Raw genomic sequence first — 22415 nt, forward strand, 5'->3', positions numbered from 1 at the left:
CTTGCTATTAAAAAGCTGATTATTTGATTAATCATTTGGCAAAATGTCAGCAAATACAAAAAAAATGACCATCAGTTCCCCAGATGTCTTCAAATGTCTTGTTTTGTTCCAAGATATTCACTTTCCAATGATGTAAATCAGCAACAAACCCTCACATTGAAGAAGGTAAATCCAGAGATTCAACTACTTTCGCTGAACTCATGAATAATAAAGTAAATTTTGCAGCTCTAAACTGCTGAACCAAATATTGAATGTGTGACCTTCAAGAATAACAAATAAAACAGGAACAGGTGTAAAAACACTATTTTCACATACTTTTATTTCCACGATTCTCCTCTAGCTTTTTTTTTTACATTATTATTATTATTTTTTTTACATAAGAACAGACTGTTATACACAGATATTGAAGCAGGGGAAAGGGGGTGAGGGAAGGAGACGAAAACCATACAAAATGGTGTCTACTCAAGCACAACAAAATCTATGTGTATAAAATTGTGTGGGTTGTTCCACTGTGGAGGCACCAACCTCTACCTCAATTCTTTTTTTCTTTTTTTTTTTTTAAATAGATTAATAAAAATACAATCTTTTAAATGGACCTTTTAAAGTGGACTGCAAAATTAAAGGAGATCTAGAGGCATGATGACTGGATCAATAATGTGGGACCACGTGGGTCGATGGTGGTGAAGAGAGAAGTTGGCCAGGTTCAGAGGTGGAATTCCTCCAGAAAACCGAGAAAAAAAAAACAGAAAAAAAAACCTCTTAAAAATGGCACACAGCAACTATTGCTGGCTACTTTTCACCATATACTTGTACACTCAACATGATCAACAACAGCACACATCGGGGAGGAGGGGGAAAAAATAATGAAAAACCAAAACAGTCTGTACTTTCCCATACGTTCCCATTCAACTGCAAGGTCTGCCGTTCAAAAACATTTGCTCTCCGTGCTGTAGTGCTTCCTTGTTAGACATGTTTTAGTGGAGAGAGCAAAGGGAAAGAAAATACAGATAAAAGTGTGTGTCTGCGTGCGTGTTGGGGGGGGGAGCAGCGTTGTGTGACAGTGGTAGGGATGTCTCCATGCTGAAACATGGAGCACAATCCAGTTAACACATACAGGTGTGTCTGCAGAACGCCATGTGGATCAGCAGAACTTCCTACTGTCTGCAGCCAAAAATACACCGACCTCGGCATCAAGTTCCACACTGCCTAACTCCTCTCGCAGCAGCCGCAACTCCCGCCGAGGAAGCCGTGACTCATAAATAACTCAATCTACGGATACCTAGCTAGAACATTTATTCACTCTTGCATAACACAGAGACCACACACACACACACACACACACACAAACCACCTTTGTGTATCTCAGTTGATGACTTCACAGTCCACTATGACCACACATCTCCATTAGGTGGCACTTCACCATACTGATCGTCACCTCTCCAGTTTCGAAGCAGCACGGGGAGGTAACTGGAGGGCGGTGAAGGAAAGAGGGAAAAGGGACAGCCCTCCTGGAGTCACAGAGTTCGGGAATGTCGGTGTGCCTTCTGGTTTTCTTTTGTTTGTTTTTTAAAAATAGTGTATCATTTCAAATCACAGATCCATTGATTAACCTGGCTGAGGTGGAGCGGGAGGGCCCCCTTGTTCTGAGGAACCAACATGGCCACCCTTTGCTTGAGTCAGGGGGGACAGTTTACCAACAGCCCCCCCACCAGCAGCACCGTGGTCTGCTCTGAGGCCCCTGGCTGTCTGCCTGCCTGGCGGCGGGTTAAGCGGTTATCTTGGACTTGGACGATGGAGCCATGCACAGAGTGGCCTGTGGGATATGTGGAGAGAGCCTGGAGCTAGAGGCACCTGGGACCCTGTCATCTGTTGGCTGGAAAGTAGTTAGGGTCCAGGTAGTTGTAGCCTGTGCTCTGCGGCAGGCAGTAGTCCCTGTCCAGACAAGAGTCTGTCGTGTGCACCGGTTCCAAGTGGTGGTTAGGCTTGTGGGTCTCTGTCTTGAACAAGCTGGAAGACGGGCAGGAAAAAAAGGGAAGCGTCAGTTCAAGACCTGCTGTCTTGGCAGTCTCATGATCATGTGGTAAAGGATGAGTTAAGTCATAAATGTCAGAGACAAGAGCAGCTAAACAACTTTACTTCAACTGACAATCAGTAAAGCATTCTCAGTATGTTACAGCAATTAAAATAAGTAAGCATTGGTACCAGCTAAAATTAACCCCATTAATTACAGATTCTTTCTTTACTGTGATCTACTGGGTTTTGTCCACCTCAGCTTGTTTGTGTGCCCACTGCCAGGGCTCTACAATGCAAGCTGCATATACAAGTGAAAGAGATTGTGTGAATGAGAAATATACTAAGGTTTGCAAAATACAAATATTTGCTTTACTTCGACTCTAACAAATCTTTTACATCACCTCTCTTTCATATTAGCAAATAGCAGTGTACAAAACATTCAGGTAGCAGCTTCTAATTTTTAGCCCGCGTTAACCATCGCTTGTCAAAGATCATTTGTGAGGGAAGAACCTCCACTCTGTAACTCCACTGTACAATCAAGAGTGGACTGAACATTTCCGTAGTTCTAACTAGGGATCGACCGCTATGTTTTTTTCCGGGCCGATCCCGATTATTAGTAACCAATTAGACCGATGACCGGTATGTGGAACCAATATACATTTGCTGTAAAATTTTGAATAACACAAACTCCAACACAAAACTTTGTTGAAAGTAACAAGAATAAAGTTAATTGTCATGTTTAATCTTTAAAATAGTAAATTAAATGAATTAGAGATCCCTTCCAGAGATGGGTTTGTTAGCTATGATTGATAAATTATCATAAACTTTATCTTTACCGGCTGCCATTTATATTGTATTTATTTTATATTGTTTTTATTGAATTTACTGATACATTTATTGATACTATTTTTGGTTCTGTTCTTTATCTATACTCTTATTGGTATGTCATTACTAAATAATTGCCTTTTAAAAATATATTATTTAAAAAATAAATTCAGGACAGTAATCAAATTTAATAATTTATTATAACTAACCGTTTTCAGAGCAACAACAAAAGTAAAGTTTAGAGCAGCAAAGTAACCATATAAAATAAGTGTCTCACTGGAAACAAATAGAACATGTTAAATAAACTATATTCCTGTCATCAAAATACTGAGTAAGGGCTTGTGTCCACCAAAGTGTTCTAACTAGCTGAAAACGCCACCTGCTCTTCTGAAAATGCCTAGCTGGGAGCGCTATGGTGCGTTTTGGAGGCGCATTGTTTTTTTATCCGGCTGAGACGCTTTGGTTGCTATGATACCTAATATGTATGTGGAGGTGATGTGCTGCTTAATTTTACTAAATGTAAAAATGTCACCACAAAGTTGGGTAGGCCTACTTGCTCTGGCCCTTGCTCTGAATGAAGAGAAGGCTGAAACATTTAGAGCGAGGGGACGGACTCGCTGTACGTGGGTTCATGAGATTTTGTGGTTCAAGAGCAGAGACGGCTCGTGTGGTGTTTGTCCCCGCCCCTCCTGCACTGTTGGACGGCTGGGTAAAAAGTGACATTGACAAGTGCTGCGTTTTTGTCCAAAGTTGAATATTTTTCAACTCTCTGTGACTGGAAAAAAAAGATCAACACCCAGCGCTTGTCTCTCAACAAGCATCTGAGTTTACAAGGAGTTGCTAAATTTTAAGATACATAGCATCTCAGCTAAACAGGCTATAGCCAGAGAGATTTGCCTTGTTTATAACTAGCTATATCCGAGCTAGCACGTGCTTGTGTAAAACCAAAACACAGCTTTGGCGGGCGCTAGCTGCCTTCAACGTGCTTCGACTCTTCGGTCTCACCACATACTGGAGCATTACCCGCTTAGCCGTTTCACGGTAAGGTCTCTTTCTAATGTGTTAGCACACCAGCTAATGTGACGTTCTTCTTAATTAGCACTCCAGCTAACAAAGATGGACTCTAATCCGCTTTACACCAAAGGAGACAGTGATCCAGGGGCTCGGCTCTGCGGGAATAAAATTTCGAGCAGGGACACACACCCAGGTCTGCACTTCCGCCCGCTTGGCCGTTGAAGCCCCCGGTTCATGAAGGCACTGCACCTGCTTCACCCCGAAGAGCCTTCGACGACAGCTTGCACGCCAAGCTAGCTGTCCACCAACAACTTGCCGGCTGGCAATAAGGGGACTGATGCGGATTCTGAACCGTGTGCTAGTGCTAGCTGGGGCTCACAGCTGGACCTAGCCGCGGTGGCCCCGCTTGTGGAGGATGTGCTGGAGCTGGATTATGAGGATGATGATGAGGGCACCTTGGAGCTCCTCATATCTGAGGATGATGAGGACGAAATGTTCATCCCTTTCGCTCAGGCTGCCAAGCCCGACGCTGTGCCTGCTGCTTGTCATGTGGGGTTTGATGGCCCCACTTTGGGATCTGGCAGTGGTTCTGGATGGGCTCTCTGGCACCCCTTTTGAACCTCTGGGGGAAGTTGACTTAAAACATCTGTCTCCGAAGACAGTGTTATTGCTGGCTGTGGCTTCCGCAAAACGGGTCGGCACTCTTGGTGCATTCTTCATGCACTCAGTTTGCTCTGGGGGATGTCAGAGTGTCGATGAAGCCTAACCCTGCCTTTGTGCCCAGGGTAGTTGGCTCGTGTTCGCCCATTGACCGTAGGCCGTTCTCTTCGCCGCCTTTCTCCTCCCCTGAGGAGGAGCGGCTGCATATGCGGTATCCGGTTTGTGCCCTGAGCATTTACATGGACAGGACTAAGGGGTTTTGGAGAAGTGACCAACTCTTTGTGTCCTGGGCAAGCCCGTTACCAAGCAACGGCTCTCCTACTGGATTGTGGGGTCGATTGCTCTGGCCTACACTAGCCGGGGTCTGCAGGCGCCGCCAGGCCTACGGGTTCACTTAACTCGTGGCCTTGCTGCATCCTCGGCCCTGTTTAAGGGGGTCCCTATCCAGGACATTTGCCCGGTTTTATAAACTGGATGTCTCTGCTCAGAGTGTGGCACGTGCAGTGCTGAGCACAGGGCCCCTCGCTGGAACAGAGTGCTGCTTCCTGAGGGCCGGTGGTTGTTGAGATAAGCTTGTCTGGCAATACGGGAGTCTCCATATCCCATAGTGAGACATCAAAACGAATGCTATGAATGAGAACTTTAGGTTACTTGCGTAACCCCGGTGTGTGAGTGAGATGTCTCACCAGACAGCCCTTCTTGCTGGGGCGAAGCAAGAAGAGGTGCTTATTTTGAATGGTGTCTGCGTTGTAGCGTAAGCTATTTAAGGGTAGGTGGACCCACCAGACGCAGACACCGTGATCGTAGATCAGGATTGGGGTAATAAGATAAATGCTTCTGAGGAATACGCGGGCATCCCATAGTGACACATCTCACTCTCTTACTCTGAGAATCGGGGTTACGCAAGTAACCTAAAGTTTTTGCTGCACTCACTTACAGTAACGGGCGTAGTTATGGTCAACTTGTGTAATCTACAGTGATCTCCGCTCACTTCGCTGTGTGTGTGTGTATTTGCGAAGCTCTGCTTAGACGGGAGGGGAGGGGCTGCAGCATGGTGGCTAGCTCGTTCTATTGGCTACTTCCGCACAATAGTCAGTGCTGGCTATTTCTCGTGACGTGTAACCAATCAGCTAGTACTGTGGGCGGGACATTGGTCCAGCACAAAGAGTGGTGAATACAGACAGAGAGGCGGCTGCATCAGAGCTAAAGGAGTGCATTTTTTAATTAATTGATTATATCCGCTATCTGTTTTTGAAATGACCGATTCAGATTATTGAAAAAATGCTGAATAACGGCCAGGCAGATTAGCAGCCCTAGTTCTAACAACTCACAATTCCCATTTAATCAACATTTCATATGCAATACTGTGGTAACTATCCCTTTAATATTGTCTTATGTATTTATCATCATTTCATCTAAACCCTATTACCAGTTGTGTTTGTGGCAAAAGTCTCATGACAAAGGTGGACAATCTCACCAGTCGGAGCAGTTGGAGCAGAAATCAACTGAGTTGTCCTGTGGACAATCCTGACAGTGCCACCGCACTCCCTGGATGGGCTCCATGCCACAGACGTCACACTGCACAAATCCAAACAAACAGATCATCTTCAGAACAATTTTATAACAGCATAAAACTATAAAAACTAAGGCTGTTAACAACTATCTTTGTCTAACTGATTAAAGAAAACAACACTGGTTTCTTTGGACAATAACATCTGAATGTCTTTGAGATGCACAAAGTGTCCCAATTCTTTACTGACTTGTGTCACAACACTCGCATCATGGATAAGGTAGTATTTTGGATAAGGAAATACTACAGTAACACTATATAGTATAGTACTACTAATGTGAAATACCAATCAAGCTGCAACTGCTGCCAATTTCATGCCTGAAAATAAAATACATCTCTTTTAATTCTTTTTTTTTTTATTTCAAAGCTTTAGCCAGAGCCTACATTTCTCTACTACTTCACAGGCTCCTTTGTTTTCATTGTGTAATGCATGGCAGCATAACAGAGTCTATCACCATGACAATAAAACAATCGAGCAATGATGCTCTCCTTTTTAAACACACCTTGCACTGTTTTTTTGTGTGAACATGCCACTCACACTGTTAGAATTGGTGTCTAGTATGGAACTGGGACACAAACTTTATCCCTGTTGACCAATTTACAGTAAAATCCCTTTGACTCAGGATGTGATTTAATTATTATAGCTGCAAATTTAGAAGCCTGTGTTGTACAAAAGCATGCAGTCTTCACCTTGTAGCCTATATGCCGCACCCCGGCCTTGTCCTCCTGGATCTCCTGGAGCGTCTGTTTTTTCAGTCGCTTTAGCTCTAAAAGCTCTTTGTACTCTGGCAAATTTCTCAACTCCACAGGTATTCCTTCCTCATCCTGGGTGTAAAGGAAGGAAAGACATATACATAGATAAATGTGCAGACACAAACAGGAAGAGACGGAGAGGAGTTGTCCGATCATCAGGACACGCATCTCTACATGACTCCAGGGATCCAATCTGACAATGATATCACTAGATATTTTATACCTTGCAGACAAATTTGCTGCAACTATTGATCAATCTAATTTTAGCTGAACAAGAGCAACATATCCATAAACATCAGTCTAGGTTTTCTTTCTTTTCTGTTTGGGCAGCAATGTTGTAGTAAGCAGAGATCGTCTTTCGGCTGAAAGTACATGACTGCAAACCACTGTCTCCTTCACAAAGACATCTAACTTCTGCTAGGCTCCAGCCGATACCTCCACCTTCTTAGGGAGGGAAAAATTAAAAAAGTGGCAAAGTGCAACATTTTATTTCTGTCAAACTATCAGAATAATAAGCTGCCGACACATATGCCCTCAGCAGGCTTTCATTCCTTCCTGCAAACACGAACAAAGTAAGGGACAACTTAGTGATGTGAGAAATTACGGTGGCCCATGCTGGCAACACCTTTGTGACTTTGCTTCATACTGGCGGTGTCAGAGGTTCTGTTAACGCCGGCAGCCTGTGTTCTCAGCAGGGCACGGCGACCTGGATTTACTTAAAGGTTACTGCCATCAAAGGGAGAGAAAGAAAATGTCAGCGCTTGGGTAACAGTGAGTCAGGAGTTGCACAGCGCCCCTGTTCTGATTTAGCCGTTTTCAACAGTACACGCTGCCCTGATTGAAGTGAGAACAAAAAGGGCACAGAGGTGCATGATCAAGGTCAAATACCTTATTTTATCCAACGGTGTTAATGTGGAGTTAAGAGCAAGAGGAACAGTCTGTCATATGAAGGCAGACATAAGTGACAAGGCAGGGAGCATGGGCGTGGCTGCTTACTTTTCCTTATCTGGATTGGATTTAAATCGACTAGCCAGGTATAAAACTCCCCAAGGCAAATAACATGCCGCCTTTCCCTGCCTTTTTCCAACAGGTCACTGCCTACATGAGGAAAAGTAGTTGAGACTGTGGACAGTGAGGGAGAGGAGGAAATGAGAGCGTGTGATTAGCTTAATTAAGCAGCAAAATACCAGTCTGGTCGGTGAACAGTGACATGAAAAAAAGGCAGGGGAAATAAGATATTCAGTTATTAGTGTTGACTGACCGAGTCATCAGCAGAGGGGTCTTGCATGCTGCTGTAATACGCCGAGCGCTCATCATCTTCGTCCATGTAAACCGGAGGCTCATAGGAGGTCAGGAAAGTAGACGGCCGGTACAAGTGCTTGTTTAGGTGGTGCTGCCTCTTACTGGATGCCTGAAGAATAAAACAGGTCCCCTTAAACATGTGCTGAGTACTATGTAATTTTATAGAAGTCAAAACAATAGCAACTATTACTGCTTAGTCAAAAAACGATAGCACTCATTCAGAAGCTTAAAAGTAGGGCTTGGCAACATAGGAGAAATTAATATCACAATATTAAAAAGTATATATTCCAATCAATATATCTTGACGTGGCACATGTATGCAAAATTAGATATGAAATAATGACACTGATGTTCAGTACAATGAATTGTGTTCCACACTGGCTTGACAGATTTTGTTAAAATGGCTATTAAAGTGCAAAGTGCAAGCTACAATTTGCATTACTTTTGCAAAATGAGGACAATATTTGAGTCCAGCATATATATTGACTCTGTATATTGGCCAACATATATTTTATCAGCTGTTTATCTCATCACAGCTACATTGGTATCAGCTGTTGGCTGACAGGTAACAAGAGGGTGCATTTAAGACATGTTTCTTCAACAGACTGCAGTAAGTTTATTTTTAAGTACATATCTTGGTCACAATTCCTTAACATCCAAATGTAATAAATGTAAACAGCAAATTAATTTTAGTAAATTGTTTTAAGCTGTCAAATATCCAGAATCGGCCAAGCTCTACACAATATTACACGATTCAGTTCCATTTAAAGTCAACTAATTGTCCAGTCTTGCTTAAACACACTTGACAGTGATGAAGAAAATAATTTGTTTACATGACGTAAGTAACTCAGGGTGGTCAGGGGGTTTAGTAAATAAGTTAGATACCTTTTTAGTGTACATGCACAGGTTGGGTGTTCTTCCAGGCACAGGGATTCCAGCTTTTGTCAGTTTGATGAAGTACTTTTGAACCCTACTGGCAACCTGGAATGTTTTAACAGGAAAATGGCTGTGTTAATGATTTCCAACTGAGGAACAGATGCTTGAAGTGATTGAAGTCACACAAATGTATGATCCAGGTACTTGCAGGGGATCCAGTTATCACAAAAGTATGTCTTTACCTTTTAGCACTGCAAAATCTAAACTCTACACTCAATTTAACAGTCAGTTTCCACAGTGAAGACACACAGATCTATCAATGTCAGGACATGCTAATAAAAACACAGACAGTCCAATCAGTTCAAAGACAGCTGATATATTGTTTAGCTGGCAACAACCTCTTTTAGCCAAGTCAGGTTTGTCATCTTGAAGTTTATTGCTTTCCTTCTGGAGAATTCTTTCTGTAAGTCTCATCAGCGAGTTCTCTAATTTGGTGTTTTTTTTGTTTGTTTTTTTTCAATGTGCAAAAAAAACAAATATTCTGAATTAAGACAGTAGTAAGTGTGGATCAACTAAGCATACATTTTTTCCAGTTACTCTCTTTGTCACCTGTTTTGCTGTGCGATTGCCGAGCTCATCAGCAATCTTCTGCCATCTTCTGGACTCTACTTCCTCTGGTGGAAACTTAACAAGAAGCTGTTCCAGTTTTTTCTATCAAAACACACAAATAAAAGCAGCTGAAAACCACGTAGGGACATTTCTTTTCTGCATAACGGATAATATGCAGCATTGGTTTAATGGATCAAATATGCTTTCATCACAACTATCACACACAGCTATCCAACATTCATAAACAGCATATGAAACAGGTGGGTAACCTGTTTATTAAAAAAGGAAATTGTAAATTTAGACTTCATTTCACAAATTGGTAATACTTTTGCAGACTAGAATCTTTTGTATTACAGACAATAATAATAATTTTCATGAAAAATAAAGGTACGTCTGAAAAGAACCTAAAATAAATGTTTCAATACTAGTGCCATCAAGAATTTCTGCACACAGTTTGTATTTACTTGGTGACATCATTATGATAAAATAAAGTGCAACACTGTGCACACTCGCTGCCTACCTGTTCCTCCACAGTCCACAGCTGGTTAAATGTGTCAGGCTTGTTTGGGTGACAAATCCTCCCTCTGATCATCTGTCAGGAAAACACAGTGACAGCCAAGTTAAAAGACTAAGACGACACAAAAATAATGGGCACTGCAGCATTTGAAGTGATCTGTGCATATTAACTGCCTGGCACACTGAATCCGTCAGTATGACAGGCAAAGATGTGACTTGAGATGTGTCAGTGGGAAAAACAGCAACTCTTCTGACTGCCAAACTAAATGCTGTTAGAATTCAGGGTGTGTAATCCCAGAGGATGCAAATGTGCCTGTTTAATATAAAGAGAGAACAAAAGGAATAATAAAGGAGTTATTTAATCAGCACCAAATTCTTGGGAGAAGACCCACACGCATTACAGATACCAAAAATAAAACATAATCAGAGGTGTGGGAGAGGCGGGCTCCTCATGTTTCCATAGATACCATCTTTTGTGCTCACATGTGCTGCATGCTTAACTCTGCCAAGCAGTAACAATGGGGTAGATGTAGATGGAGGAGGCCAGGCAGTGTAAAAGGATAATAACCTAATGATTTGTAAGATCGGTGACTCACCATCTACAGTTGTTGGATGTACAGATGTAGCTGCATCTACACTTATGATATACTGGGGGACAACAGTGATGACAGCAGCAGAGTGTAAGAGAGTGTGAGTGTGTGTGTGTGTGTGTGTGTGTGTGTGTGTTCTACAGGTTATTTTAGTTAGTTTAAGTTATACCTGTGTTTGCCTGCCATTCTCCAAGGAGTCACTAGTGGGCAAAGAGGAGTACATGGTGGAGGATTCACCTTCCTTCTTGGGCTCCATGGGACTTTTTGGTCGAGCAGGCAAACCTGAAGGGAGGAAATAAGCACAATTAGTAATAGCAGAAGAATCTCTCTGGAGTTTATTTTGGTAAGAGGTGTGTACACCAAGATAAAGACAAATAAAATGTATACGCGCCTTGGTCGAAGATCAGCTTTAGCCGCCTGGTTTTGCGTTTCTTGTCGCAGAACTCTCTCTCAAAGTCACAGAGGCCTGAGGTGTACTGTTCCCATGCAATGTCAGGAAGCTGGACCACTCGCTGAGGACACGGCATGCCCAAATTCACCTGAAGATTACAAGAAATCCAATAACAAATGAACTATAACTCTACTTTTCAGTCCAGGTAATGCCAAAGAGAATTCATGTTAACATATTACTTTCATTTTTAAAGATTTTTCCAAATAGCTCCCTCAACAGGGGCTTTCTAGTGATTCCTATAGGTTATTCAAAAAATGGCTGTCCAAACACATTTTACTAAAGGTTTCATCACATGATTTCACACCCTTGTTTTCTTTTTCTTGAATGCACAATATAATTTCTCTGCATGCTCACGAGTAGAAAACGCCATGAGCATTTATCACATAGCAGGTGTTCTGTTTGCATTTAGTATTTACATTTACTTGACTGCACAAATTCATTAATTAATTTACACTGAAATTGTATTCAGTAAGCGGTGAAAAATATCTCAAGTAGAAAAGTTGAACAGGGACAGAAAAAAATCTGTCATACAGTGGAAAAGGAGCAATAATTTCACACTGAATTTTACAAGCTCCCAAATATTTATTCAGGCAACATTTCAACCTGCAAGGTATTCCTCAGGCGAAAAACCAAGAACAAGATATTACATGCCATGTCTCAGAGAGAGGTAAAAGACTACATATTCAGTTATTTGCGCATTTCATACTACTCCTCTGTGTAAGGTATTTGTTGTACATTTACTTACATACATTCAGTGGCCCCTTGACACCTGTGCAATCTGATACAGTTCAATATATCAGCATAACCTGCCATAACATGTATCTTCACAAAGCTCATGTTTAGTTTTGATGACATTATCGGAAATGTGTAAATTCAATGATGTGCATTTTTGTTGAACTCATAGTTAAAGGTGTTGTTGTATTGGACTGCATCACACTGAGAGCTTATGTAAAAGATTTTCTCTTTACCGTTCACATACATGCGGGGAGCAAAATATTAGCCTCTCAGTATAATGCAGTCCACTACCATGACCTCAATGCTTAAACATAATGTAAATAACAACTCTATAACAGTGTCAACAAAAAACTGATTATAGACATAAAAAGTGTTTGGCAGGACAGTTGTATTGGATTGCATTAGACTGTACAGGAGTGCCTTATAAAGTGGACACTACAGTAGGGCTGGACCTGGATCACTGGGTACACATTTGATATTCAATTTTAGGATTCGAATATTGATTTTTTTTCCTGCACGCCTGACCTCCACTCACAGCAGTGAACTTAATGCTCCAGTTCACATCAAAGGGAAAACAAAATGAAGTTCTCAGCTCTGTGGGAGCACTTTAAACTGAGTGATGACAATGGCAGTGTGGCAGTTATGGGGTTTATAAGAACATTTAGTAGGCTATAAAAAAAGTTAAAAGCGAATTTTACATAATAACGTGTTGTTACTTTCCGCTACCAGAAACAGCGCTTATCCCATCTGCTCTCCCTGGACCCCTGCCTGGTTAATATATTCCGTGATCTGTTCTGGACCTGCTCAACTCACCCTCTGGACTCTCTGCTATGGTTCCCTCCTGCTCTGCACTCACCAACCTGGTTCTGCAGCATCTAGTCTTCCAGTCTGCTTCACTCTTCCCCGGCTCAATTTATCACTTCAACCCTACAATAAATATTTCTCTTTTATCTAAATCCAGTCTCCTCCCTCTCTTAGTCCTGCACTTGGGACTACTAGCCTAGCCACGAGAAAAGTTAAACACAACCTTTGGTAATAATAATGTGCTGTTATTATATAGCCTAAATAGAGAAACAAATCTCTCTCTCTCTCTCTCTCTCTCTCTCTCTCAGTCAGTGACCGCCGTTCCGTTATATCTCCCCCGTCAGGTTTCCCCCTCACATTTGGGCCTGCCCTACACTATAGTATAGTATAGTTAAAACACAGGTCTGTATGTCTGTTACCCGTTTCTGAAGCTGCTCCACAAAGCTGATGGGATCGGCGAGAGCCTCTCTCTGGTGACGCGCCAACGTCTCCAAGTCCAGGATGGCCTGTGTTCGCTGGGCCTCGAGAACTCCAATGGTCTGCAGCAGCCTCTGATAACTGACATGGATGGAAGCTAAGGTTAGACAACAGTGGGGGGAAGGGACTACTTACATAATTTAACTTGACACTTGCAATGCTGCAGTGAATCAAACTTTTAGACCTCAGACTATGCATAATTCAACCATGGTGCCGAGAGCCTAAAAACATGTACATGGCACAAGCCACTCCCCAATCCTTTCAACCTATTTTGCAAAAAAACATGTTTACAGGCATTCTCATGTGATAGAATTCTTGGCAATGGCTTAAATTTTGCATCTAAAAACCACCTACTTTGGCTAAGACCACCTTTAGCCCATAAAGAACTGCAGCTGATAAATAAAAGTTCAAATGGTATGAGAAAATACACTTCAACAACACAACACTTCCCTGTATCTTATCTTATCTGTAACTCTCAGACCTCAAATTTCATAGTAATATCAGAAGCTTTGCATGACAAACTCTTGCGATTTTGCAGTGCTCAAGGAGCCTTCTGCACTGTAGAAGTCTGACCTTTCCACTCACACCCTCTGGGGCAGCAGGAGAACTGCAAACTGTCAGTGACTAAGTGTGTTACTGACTCAGGGGCCTTACAGTGTGAGCAGAGCTGCAGGAATTGACAGGAACGTGACAGCATCCTACGTGGATAAAACCTAATGCAGGTGCTCAGTGAAGCAGAGTGAATCAATCTCCCCTAACAGGACATGAATGAAAATCAATGCACGAGACACAATTAATTCAACAGCTGCCGGTGGTTTAAAAATCCTACAAGCAAAACATTCGGACGAGCCAACTGTGTTTAACCCCATATCCGTTCATTAGTTACATACGCTGTCCTTTTACACTATGCGAAGCTCTGCTGACCTTGTGCAGAATCACTGAGTAGTACTGTGCTTACAATGTAAACCTGTCGCTGCAGCAGCGGTATAAAAACATACTGCATACTTGCTGTACGACAGACTGATTGAAATGTATGCTCTTTGTAAAAGAAAGCAGGCTGAATTCCTTAGATGAACAGATGATCTGTGCATTAATCTGTTTCAGGGAAATGAGGACGAGTTGGCTCTATTTCTCAGCACTCTGGACTCCCTCCAGGTGTCCAGGGACAAGCCTGGTGTTCCATTGCCACCTACTGGGCCTTAGGTCCACTGACGAACACTAGTGCCAAATGAAAAGTTGGCCAGGACAATAGTATTGCTATGTTAATGCCCGATAGAAGTTTGCTTTTTTAAATATTTACATGACATAAGCAGAGGGAACTGTGTCCAAATAGATACAAGATGTTCTGTATACACATCATTAGTCATTTCTCCATATTCAGCAACTGTAAAATGCCTAGTCATGTTTCCCTAAAATTACTCTATTGATCTGAGCCTTCAAAAAATCTCCTCACTCAGCACAACCTAAAACTTGGCATGGCACAGAAACTTCATTGTATTACCTTCAAATATGAGAGTATTCTAAAGCCAATATACAAATTTGAAACATTCACCAATACTGGTGTCAAACACAAAGAGACCTCAGCAGATTTTGTCTCTAAGCTCCTACAGCCCTCTTCCCCTCCTGCTATGAAGATGCATCATGAATCAGCTGACCTGCCACAGTGCAGTTAACAGTGCCCGAATGAGCGCAGCGTGGGACCTGTCCACTAACATCAACATCCCATTTTGCATGACAACTGACAACAGCGACAAAGCTCGACACTGAGAAATCATTTTCCTCTAAAAGAAAAAAAAAAACCTCATCTTACAGAGAAAAGAGAGAACAGAGGCAATCAGCAGCGTAACATGAAATCTCTGGGCAACTGGCAGCTAATTCACACAATCACAACACCATATTGAAGTTGGAAATTAAATGCTTTAACATGTAAAACCTGAACAATAAAACAGGAGCTAAATTTGGATGCTCACAGATATTCCCAAAATAACTAAAGAAATAATCTGAAAATAACTGGAGGTAATTAAACATTCTGACTTGGTGAGGGTGTAAACCCCCAGAAAAGGCGTATATATAATTTGATGTTTCCTTTTGTTCGTTTTTGGAAGTAAGGGATGAGAGTGTCTGCTAACCAAAAAGGCTAATAATAATATTCCCCTTAATTGTGAGACAATTAACAGAGCAGAACTACTGGGGCCTGCGACCCTGTACACAGCATAAGCGGTTGACGATGGATGGATGGAACTACTGGGATGCTGTATCTCTTCAGTTATTTAAATGAAGCAATCTAAAAGGTTTAGAGTAGAAAACCACACATGAACAAATTCTACCTGTGAAAAGGGGGCACGACAGAGCCAAAAAGGTAGGGAACTACTGATGTGGCCTAAATAATCAGCACACAAGCATAGTGGCAAATGTTTTGAACACAATAAGACTGATTCTCCTACCTATTTAAGACAAAACTGACAAATAATTTACATTTATATTTAATCCTCATTAACTCAAATGCATCTCTGGTTCATTCAAAACCAGAGACTAGAAGAAACGCAATGATCACAGAATATAGTGATCAACATGTGCGGGAGCTACATCAACAAAAGATTAGGAGAGCAGAATCCCCAGGGAGCTCCCACATACTCTTTGTTGTGTTTAAGAGCCAGGTGGTCCGACTCAAAGTAATACACGTCTGGCTCCTCCTCTTCCTCCTCCTCCTCCTCCTCCTCCTCCGTAGCCTGGCTCTGTGTCAGCTCTTGGCTTCTCTCTCCCTCTTTGCCCCCCACAGGCCCACCATCCTCACCACCTGCCCCGTCCCCAGGATCCACGGAGACCAGCTCCTCACAGGAGGGGCCAACAGAGTCTGAGGGAGCAGGTTCCTCCACCACAGGGCACTCCTCCTCCAGCCCAACCACCACCACTTCCCCCTCTTCCCTAAAGGGCCCATTGTCTCTGGGAGGAGAGTTGAGCTTGGAGGAGGCCTTGCCACCGGTGGCAGCCCTCCTGGGTGAAGTCCGTAGGGTGTATCTATGTTCGTAGAGCTCTGTAAAAGAGGGAGGCGTGCTGGATATTGAGGGGTTGCACCCCGGCTCTGTGGGGGAGGGGGTTGTTGCTAGTGGGGGTGTAGTTTCTCCTGAGTTGCTGCTGTTGTTGTTGATTGGACTACTGTTGGTGGTAGTGGAGAGGGTGGAGGCAGCAGCTTCCTGCACTGGTGTTAGCGGCCGGCCATTGGTATCGTTCTCAGTCTCTGTCACCTGCTCCTCATGGCCTAGACATAACGGGTCGCCCACTACGTCAACCTCCACCTCCTCCTCCTTGGCCACTATCAACTCAGGGACAGGATCCTCTGGAACAGCCTCAAATGTTGGCGCAGATGAGGCTGGCGATTCCCCTGTGTCAGACACCTCCATCTGCACAGGGACAGAGTTTCTACAAGGCACAGCGGGGTCAGGGGATGAGGGAGCCCCTGTTTGACTACCATTGAGCAGCGATGGGCAGTTGGAGGCAGAGGTGGGATTTGCACTAGGCTCTTCAGTGAGTGTACTAGGTTCCTCTGCTTTATTCTCACCGAGTCCATTAGAGGCCTTGTGAGCATTCGGGGGCTGAGCTGCCACATCACACTCCACATGACCGTCCTCCACCTTCCCACCTATCAGCTCACCTTCCTCTTTACTGAAGACAGGTGAGGCAGGAACTGTGTTTACAGCGTTTTGGCTGGGAAATTCTTCACAACTGTTGTCCTTGCTAAGCTCTGCGACGGAGGCTGGACTGTCAGGTTTCAGAGGCACAGGGTCCTCCTCGTGTCCCTGAGTCTCTCCAGAGCGGGAGCACCGTTTGGCCCTTTTGATTTGAGGACAGGCATCCCGCGCCCCTTTCACTCTATCACAGTTGTCAGACTTCTCGGGACAAATGTCTTTTTCTAAACAGGACAAACCCCGCTTCCTAGAGCTGGTCCATGGCTCCGCCTCAGAGGGAGAAACATCCGGGTCAGTTACCTTTCCCTGCAACGGGGCCTGCTGCTGGTCGTCCTGCAAAGTGTCCTGCTTTGTATCATGCTTGGCGTCCTGCTTTGTGTCCTGTTTAGCGTCCTGCTTAACATCTTGTTTGGTGTCCTGCTTCGACTCCTGTTTCGATTCCTGCTTGGCGTCATGTCTCGATTCCTGCTTGGCGTCATGTCTCGATTCCTGCTTGGCGTCATGTCTCGATTCCTGCTTGGCGTCCTGCTTCTTCTTGGGCGAGCGGGCCCGAGTTGGCGGAGACACGGAGGTCTCCTCCGGCTGGGCAATGCTGCGGTTCCTGAGGGTTCGACCACAAAAGTTCTCATCCAATCCATTGAGCCCCACTGACGACCTTGTGACGCGTGAGGAACGAGACGCGGCCATACTATGGCGGGTGCCTACAGTCTCCTCATCCTGGTGCTCTCTCCTCTGCAGCAGAATGTGGGCACCTGCAAAACACACACAGACAGATACATGCACTTCATTAAGTCTAATCATTGCAAACCTTTACAGCCCAATGGTGACACCACAGCACTACCTTTGGAATGGCTAAAAGGTTGATTGCTTTCACTGGCCAGCCAAGCTAAAAATGAATGCAAGAACATTACCCTGGGTTGTTTCAAACAAAAGCGTTCACAAAAAGGCCTTTGTTACATAGTGCTGGGGTCATTTCCCAGCTCACACCAGAGGGGTATTGATTTCTCCTCTCATTGTAGCTAAGCAACACCTTCTGTCCACAGGCAAAACGAGATGACTTATCCCAGGTCTGCACAAACTACAGACCTTCCAGCTACATATATAAAAAGGTGGGAGATCTTATACTGGCAGAAAATAAAACAGAAAACAATAAGGTCAGACGTTCCACCTACCCTAAATGACCAATCACACAATCTCCTTCGACACTTCACAAATGTCACAGCTTTGGGGCGCATCTGTATGTGCTTCGTAACTCAAGAGATAAAAGGTGACAACAGCGTAGCGAGCATTTTAAGTAATGAAAAGCCCCCAAAGCAGGAAATCAGATGATTTACAAAAAGGTAGACTACCTGCATTAAAACTAATAAACAAGCCATCATACAGAATGTGTGTGTATGTTTCAGTAGGGCATATTTGTTTCCTCACTGCAGAGACCACTGCTCATTCTGTCACACAAAGACTGTGTGACTTCTGACATAGAAGATACATTGTAATTCTTACACCAAGTTCAGCAGAGATAACACCGCAGACATAGGTTTGTCATCTCACACTGTGGGCTGTTTCTCTCTTTATAACAGGTGTGCCAACACGCTACAGTCCCTCTACAACTTATCCAAAACGTACAAACATTTAAATGCTTCGACAACAAGAATCCTACACAAAGCTTACAGACTTAGGCTGGAGATAAACTTTTTAACCATGTGTTCGTGAAGACAACCGGCTGTGTCGTGGACTGAACACTTTTCGTGTTACTGGAGGATTCCAATGCAAGCCACACCAGAACGAAGACAATATATGACTTTTACAGAAGATTTGCATTATGTAAAAAAATAAACATGGCGACACTCAAAGATGTACAAACAATTCAAATGTAACCTAGGTCAAGCAACCTATTACAGTGACTATAATTTCACTCATGGAGACATCTTCACCTTACTCACATTAAGGTAGTTATTGAGGCAACAGAACTTGATAAATAGAGCTGGGTTACTCATTACCATTTATATCCAGCCATCTTATTCTGGTTTCCCTTTATTTTGATTCTGTACATCACATAAATGTCATGGAGTGGAGTGGATACAATACAAGAAAAATGTTGTTTTGGAAAATCAATTTGAAGAACAATAAAGAAGCAAACAAAGATGCTCCATTTTCCAGACAGTAACTCCACATCCAAACAACTAATTTTGAATGACAGGTCTGCAACTGTAAATCTAATCTATTCTAAGTGTTAATCTACATACACTAATTTGTACCATTGTTATCTGTGTGCATTTAAACACACAGTCAATGAAAGTAGGGGGACATTTTGAGGAGAATTAAAAAAGGTCCTGCCCTGGTTATAAAACATGCATTCATTACCTAATTCCTGTGAAAATTCCCAATCAAAACACACATCCATAAAACACACAACTTGCCACTTAAGTATCCCCTAGATGATAGTGCCAAATAATAAATCTAACAACAGATGGCAATAAAATTGAGACATGGTAAAGGTCATATTAAAGTGACATTCAGGGGGAGATGATCTCACGTGGTGTCCTTTTGCAGGAGATGACACAGTCAGTTTCTCTCATAGGAGAGATATTATTGCGCCAATTAGCATTTTGGACATGGTGCTCATTTACATTAATTTCAAGTACATCAATCTGTGGGCCGACCTCTCTCAGAAGTGATTTAAAAGCTCTTTGTTGCCTTTCTTAGAACAATGCCTCCCTTTTCCTACACTGTACTCACAGCAACATCAAAGCCAAAGGCTACCGTGGCTACAAATACATTTTGATAATATTTATTCAGGGAGCTAACAAAATAGTCACCTGGACAAGCACTACCACATGCGCATATTACTCACACGCCGCCTAAGACTCCAGCTGAGAAAGCTAATGTGATTTGCCCATGCGTAAAATAAGAGAGAACAAGAAGGAAACACAGAAAAGGGCAAGCAGGGGGCAGGTTATTCAGACAGAACGCACACCCTTAGACACAAATCGACAAAACTAATTAAGACTGTTCATCTGACCTGCTCTCCAAAACTAGAAAACTGATCACTTCTTCAAAATGATCATGATTACAGTTTAGCTGTATAAAAAAGTTGCTCACACTTTCTTGTCTCAATAATTAACACACTGCTGGCATAGCCTCAATTAATAATTAATCAATCAATAAACGTCAGAATAATAGTTTAGCGCCCATGGAAAAATATAAAGTAAGTTGTAATGACTCTGAAAATCTCACTACAATGTGCAAGTTTAGTCTCACTTATGTAAAACATGCCTGACTGTAATGACTTTAATGTGGTCAAAAAAAAGAAAAAAAGAGTGCAAGTGGTTGGTTGCACAGTGTGTGGGACAGTTAGCTTTTTCCCAGTCCACACTGTTAGTTACCAACTAAATATACAAGAACTTTCTTTTTGAGGGCCAATCAATAACAAACTCCTTAATTGACAGGGGTATCCTTGGTACATGTAGTGTATCAGCTTCAAATCATGAGTCACAAAATTGTTCCCCCAAAGAAACAAAAGAAGCAATTTCTATTACACAAAACTATGTTGATCTTTTTCCTTTTTTCTTGTGATAAACTGGATACTTTCATCTCATGAGTCCCCTAAAAGTGCTTCAAGTTGTAAAAATCTGCTAACAATAAACCATTCTTAATTGCTAATAACTCGCCAACACTACCGCCATAATGTCTGATGGGGGGGGGGTCGCAAGTACACATTGCTCTGTTTTATGGGGTCAAAAGCCAAAAGGGTAGGGAACCACTGTGTTAGACCACAGACCAGCATTTGATTGGTGTTTGCACTCTACTGTTAGTGGATATGAAAGTGGACAGTGCTATCATCAGCCTGAAATGTCATATTTTGGGGATATATTTTGTGGCATATATAAACATTTGACCTTCATTACTTATACTAAATAAAATACAACAGAGATTAAACTATTCCTGGCCACTGTAACTTTTACTGTCCTGTTTTCTTTTTCTTTGTTTCTATTTAACTTTTTTATATTTCCCTGTTGCTTTTATGTTTTATGTAAAGCACTTTGAATTACCTTGTTGTTGAAATGTGCTATACAAATAAACTTGCCTTGCCTTTTTGAGGAACATCTCAGCACACCAGTCCCACAGGTACTAATTTATCATTTTGCAATAGCAGGGTTTGAACTAGTCCATTACCAGTCTTACCACAATGTACTGCCATGTGTAGTCCTTATTCTGACAAGGTTGGAAATAACCGTATTACTTTATTTTATTATTTGTCCCAAGTGGGAAATTTTATGCTTACGGGCAGCCAGAATATGTTATTTGTCAGTGCGGCTACCTAGAGAGGACCCATGTGTGAATGTAATTCTCAATCAAGCCACTTCCTGTTCTTCACTATAGCGCGTGTTTAGTTGTGAAGTTATGGTAACACGTGCTAATTACATTATAATTATAATGACAGACAAGGACTGACTGGTGGGTCATTTGCCATAATAAGCAAAACAGTGGGTCCAGTGAGATTTTAAAGCTGTAAACTCCAGCTATCCATAAATAAACACACACCCTAGAAGCTAAGTTAAGAGTGAAGGCTAGGTTATTGTTGGCAGACCAGCTAAGCTAATGTCCGTAACGTTAACTGAGTTTTGGGGAAGACTTCTGTTTTATTGATAAATAAACTCGGTGCAGTTCATATCTGTTGTTAACCTGTAGTTCAACACTTCCACTAGGCCTACTAGCAACAAAATAGAAATCCACGGAGTGCTGTTGGTATACATACCGATGAGAATCGTTCAAATCCCAACATCCCAGCTAGTCAGCTGCCGCGAGCTCAGTATCGATAAACTCAGACTCTGTTAAACTGGCGAGACTAGACAACGTTGCAGCGGCACGTGCCGCCGGCTAAGTTAACACTTGTTTGCAGCAGTTGAACTCTACAAAGTTCAGGATTAAACCTCACGTTTGTGTACATCAGCTCTTGTTTCATGGAGCTACCGAGCAAGCTAACCGTTAGCATGGACCAACTTCCAAGCAAACGTTACTTGACCTAGCTTGCTGTTTAGCGGGCTAACCTTAGCAAACTAAGTTAGCGTTAGCTCTCGGGCTAAATTTAAAACATTAACACTTGAGACACCAACCTGCAGACTGTTGCACCCATGAAATTCAAATTTTATCGCTTCCTATGACATCCAAGCGAACAAGTACATTAAGTTACAATCTACACAAGCCAATTTTCCCTTCTCCCCTTAGGAACGACTAGTTAGCCAAGTTGGCTAACATTACCGTCGCTAGTTCTCCTGTTAACTGCATCGTGCAGAAAAGAATCGTGGCGACTCTAAATGTAGCCCCCTGTACTTGTGTTAGCTTACTAACATCGGGTGCATGCTAGCTGAACTTGCTCGACAACTGATACAGACAACAATATATATACTGAATGAGGGATTCGTTACTAACATTGTGTGTCTCCGAGGTTTACATTTCAGCTGCAGAGCACAGATACAAGCACCGCGCTTAGCAACCCAGCAGTTTAATTGTAGTTAGTAACCACTTAGCAGCCC

The 22415-nt window shown here is 42.6% G+C and overlaps 1 protein-coding gene across 2 annotated transcripts; it reads right to left on the minus strand.

Moving 5' to 3' along the window:
- Positions 1-293: 293 nt before the first annotated feature.
- On the minus strand, positions 294-22252 carry zzz3 (zinc finger, ZZ-type containing 3). 2 transcript variants are annotated; one of them, XM_046052790.1, is made up of 11 exons: positions 21996-22252; positions 13138-13276; positions 11120-11267; positions 10898-11010; positions 10143-10214; positions 9623-9724; positions 9023-9118; positions 8097-8246; positions 6773-6907; positions 5990-6090; positions 294-2007 (listed from the first exon to the last, which is right to left on the minus strand). In XM_046052790.1, exons 1-11 carry the CDS (start codon positions 22013-22015, stop codon positions 1863-1865), a joined length of 1221 nt encoding a protein of 406 aa, XP_045908746.1. In that variant the 5' UTR covers positions 22016-22252; the 3' UTR covers positions 294-1862. The 2 variants fall into 2 exon arrangements, with proteins under 2 accessions (XP_045908746.1, XP_045908745.1); XM_046052789.1 differs by lacking the exon at positions 21996-22252 and adding an exon at positions 15830-17632.
- Positions 22253-22415: the final 163 nt, after the last annotated feature.

The sequence above is a fragment of the Micropterus dolomieu genome, linkage group LG06, assembly GCF_021292245.1.
Source record: "Micropterus dolomieu isolate WLL.071019.BEF.003 ecotype Adirondacks linkage group LG06, ASM2129224v1, whole genome shotgun sequence".
NCBI classification, from domain to species: Eukaryota; Metazoa; Chordata; class Actinopteri; order Centrarchiformes; family Centrarchidae; genus Micropterus; species Micropterus dolomieu.

What these genes read in the sequence shown, in the direction of transcription:
- zzz3 (XM_046052789.1), bottom strand. Translation starts at nt 17,568, where the DNA reads ATGGCCGCGTCTCGTTCCTCACGCGTCACAAGGTCGTCAGTGGGGCTC. An exon ending in GCTCTTAAACACAACAAAGA is followed by an intron (nt 13,277 to 15,829) that starts GTATGTGGGAGC and finishes CATCCATGTCAG; the next exon opens with TTATCAGAGGCTGCTGCAGA. An exon ending in TGGAGCAGCTTCAGAAACGG is followed by an intron (nt 11,268 to 13,137) that starts GTAACAGACATA and finishes TGTAATCTTCAG; the next exon opens with GTGAATTTGGGCATGCCGTG.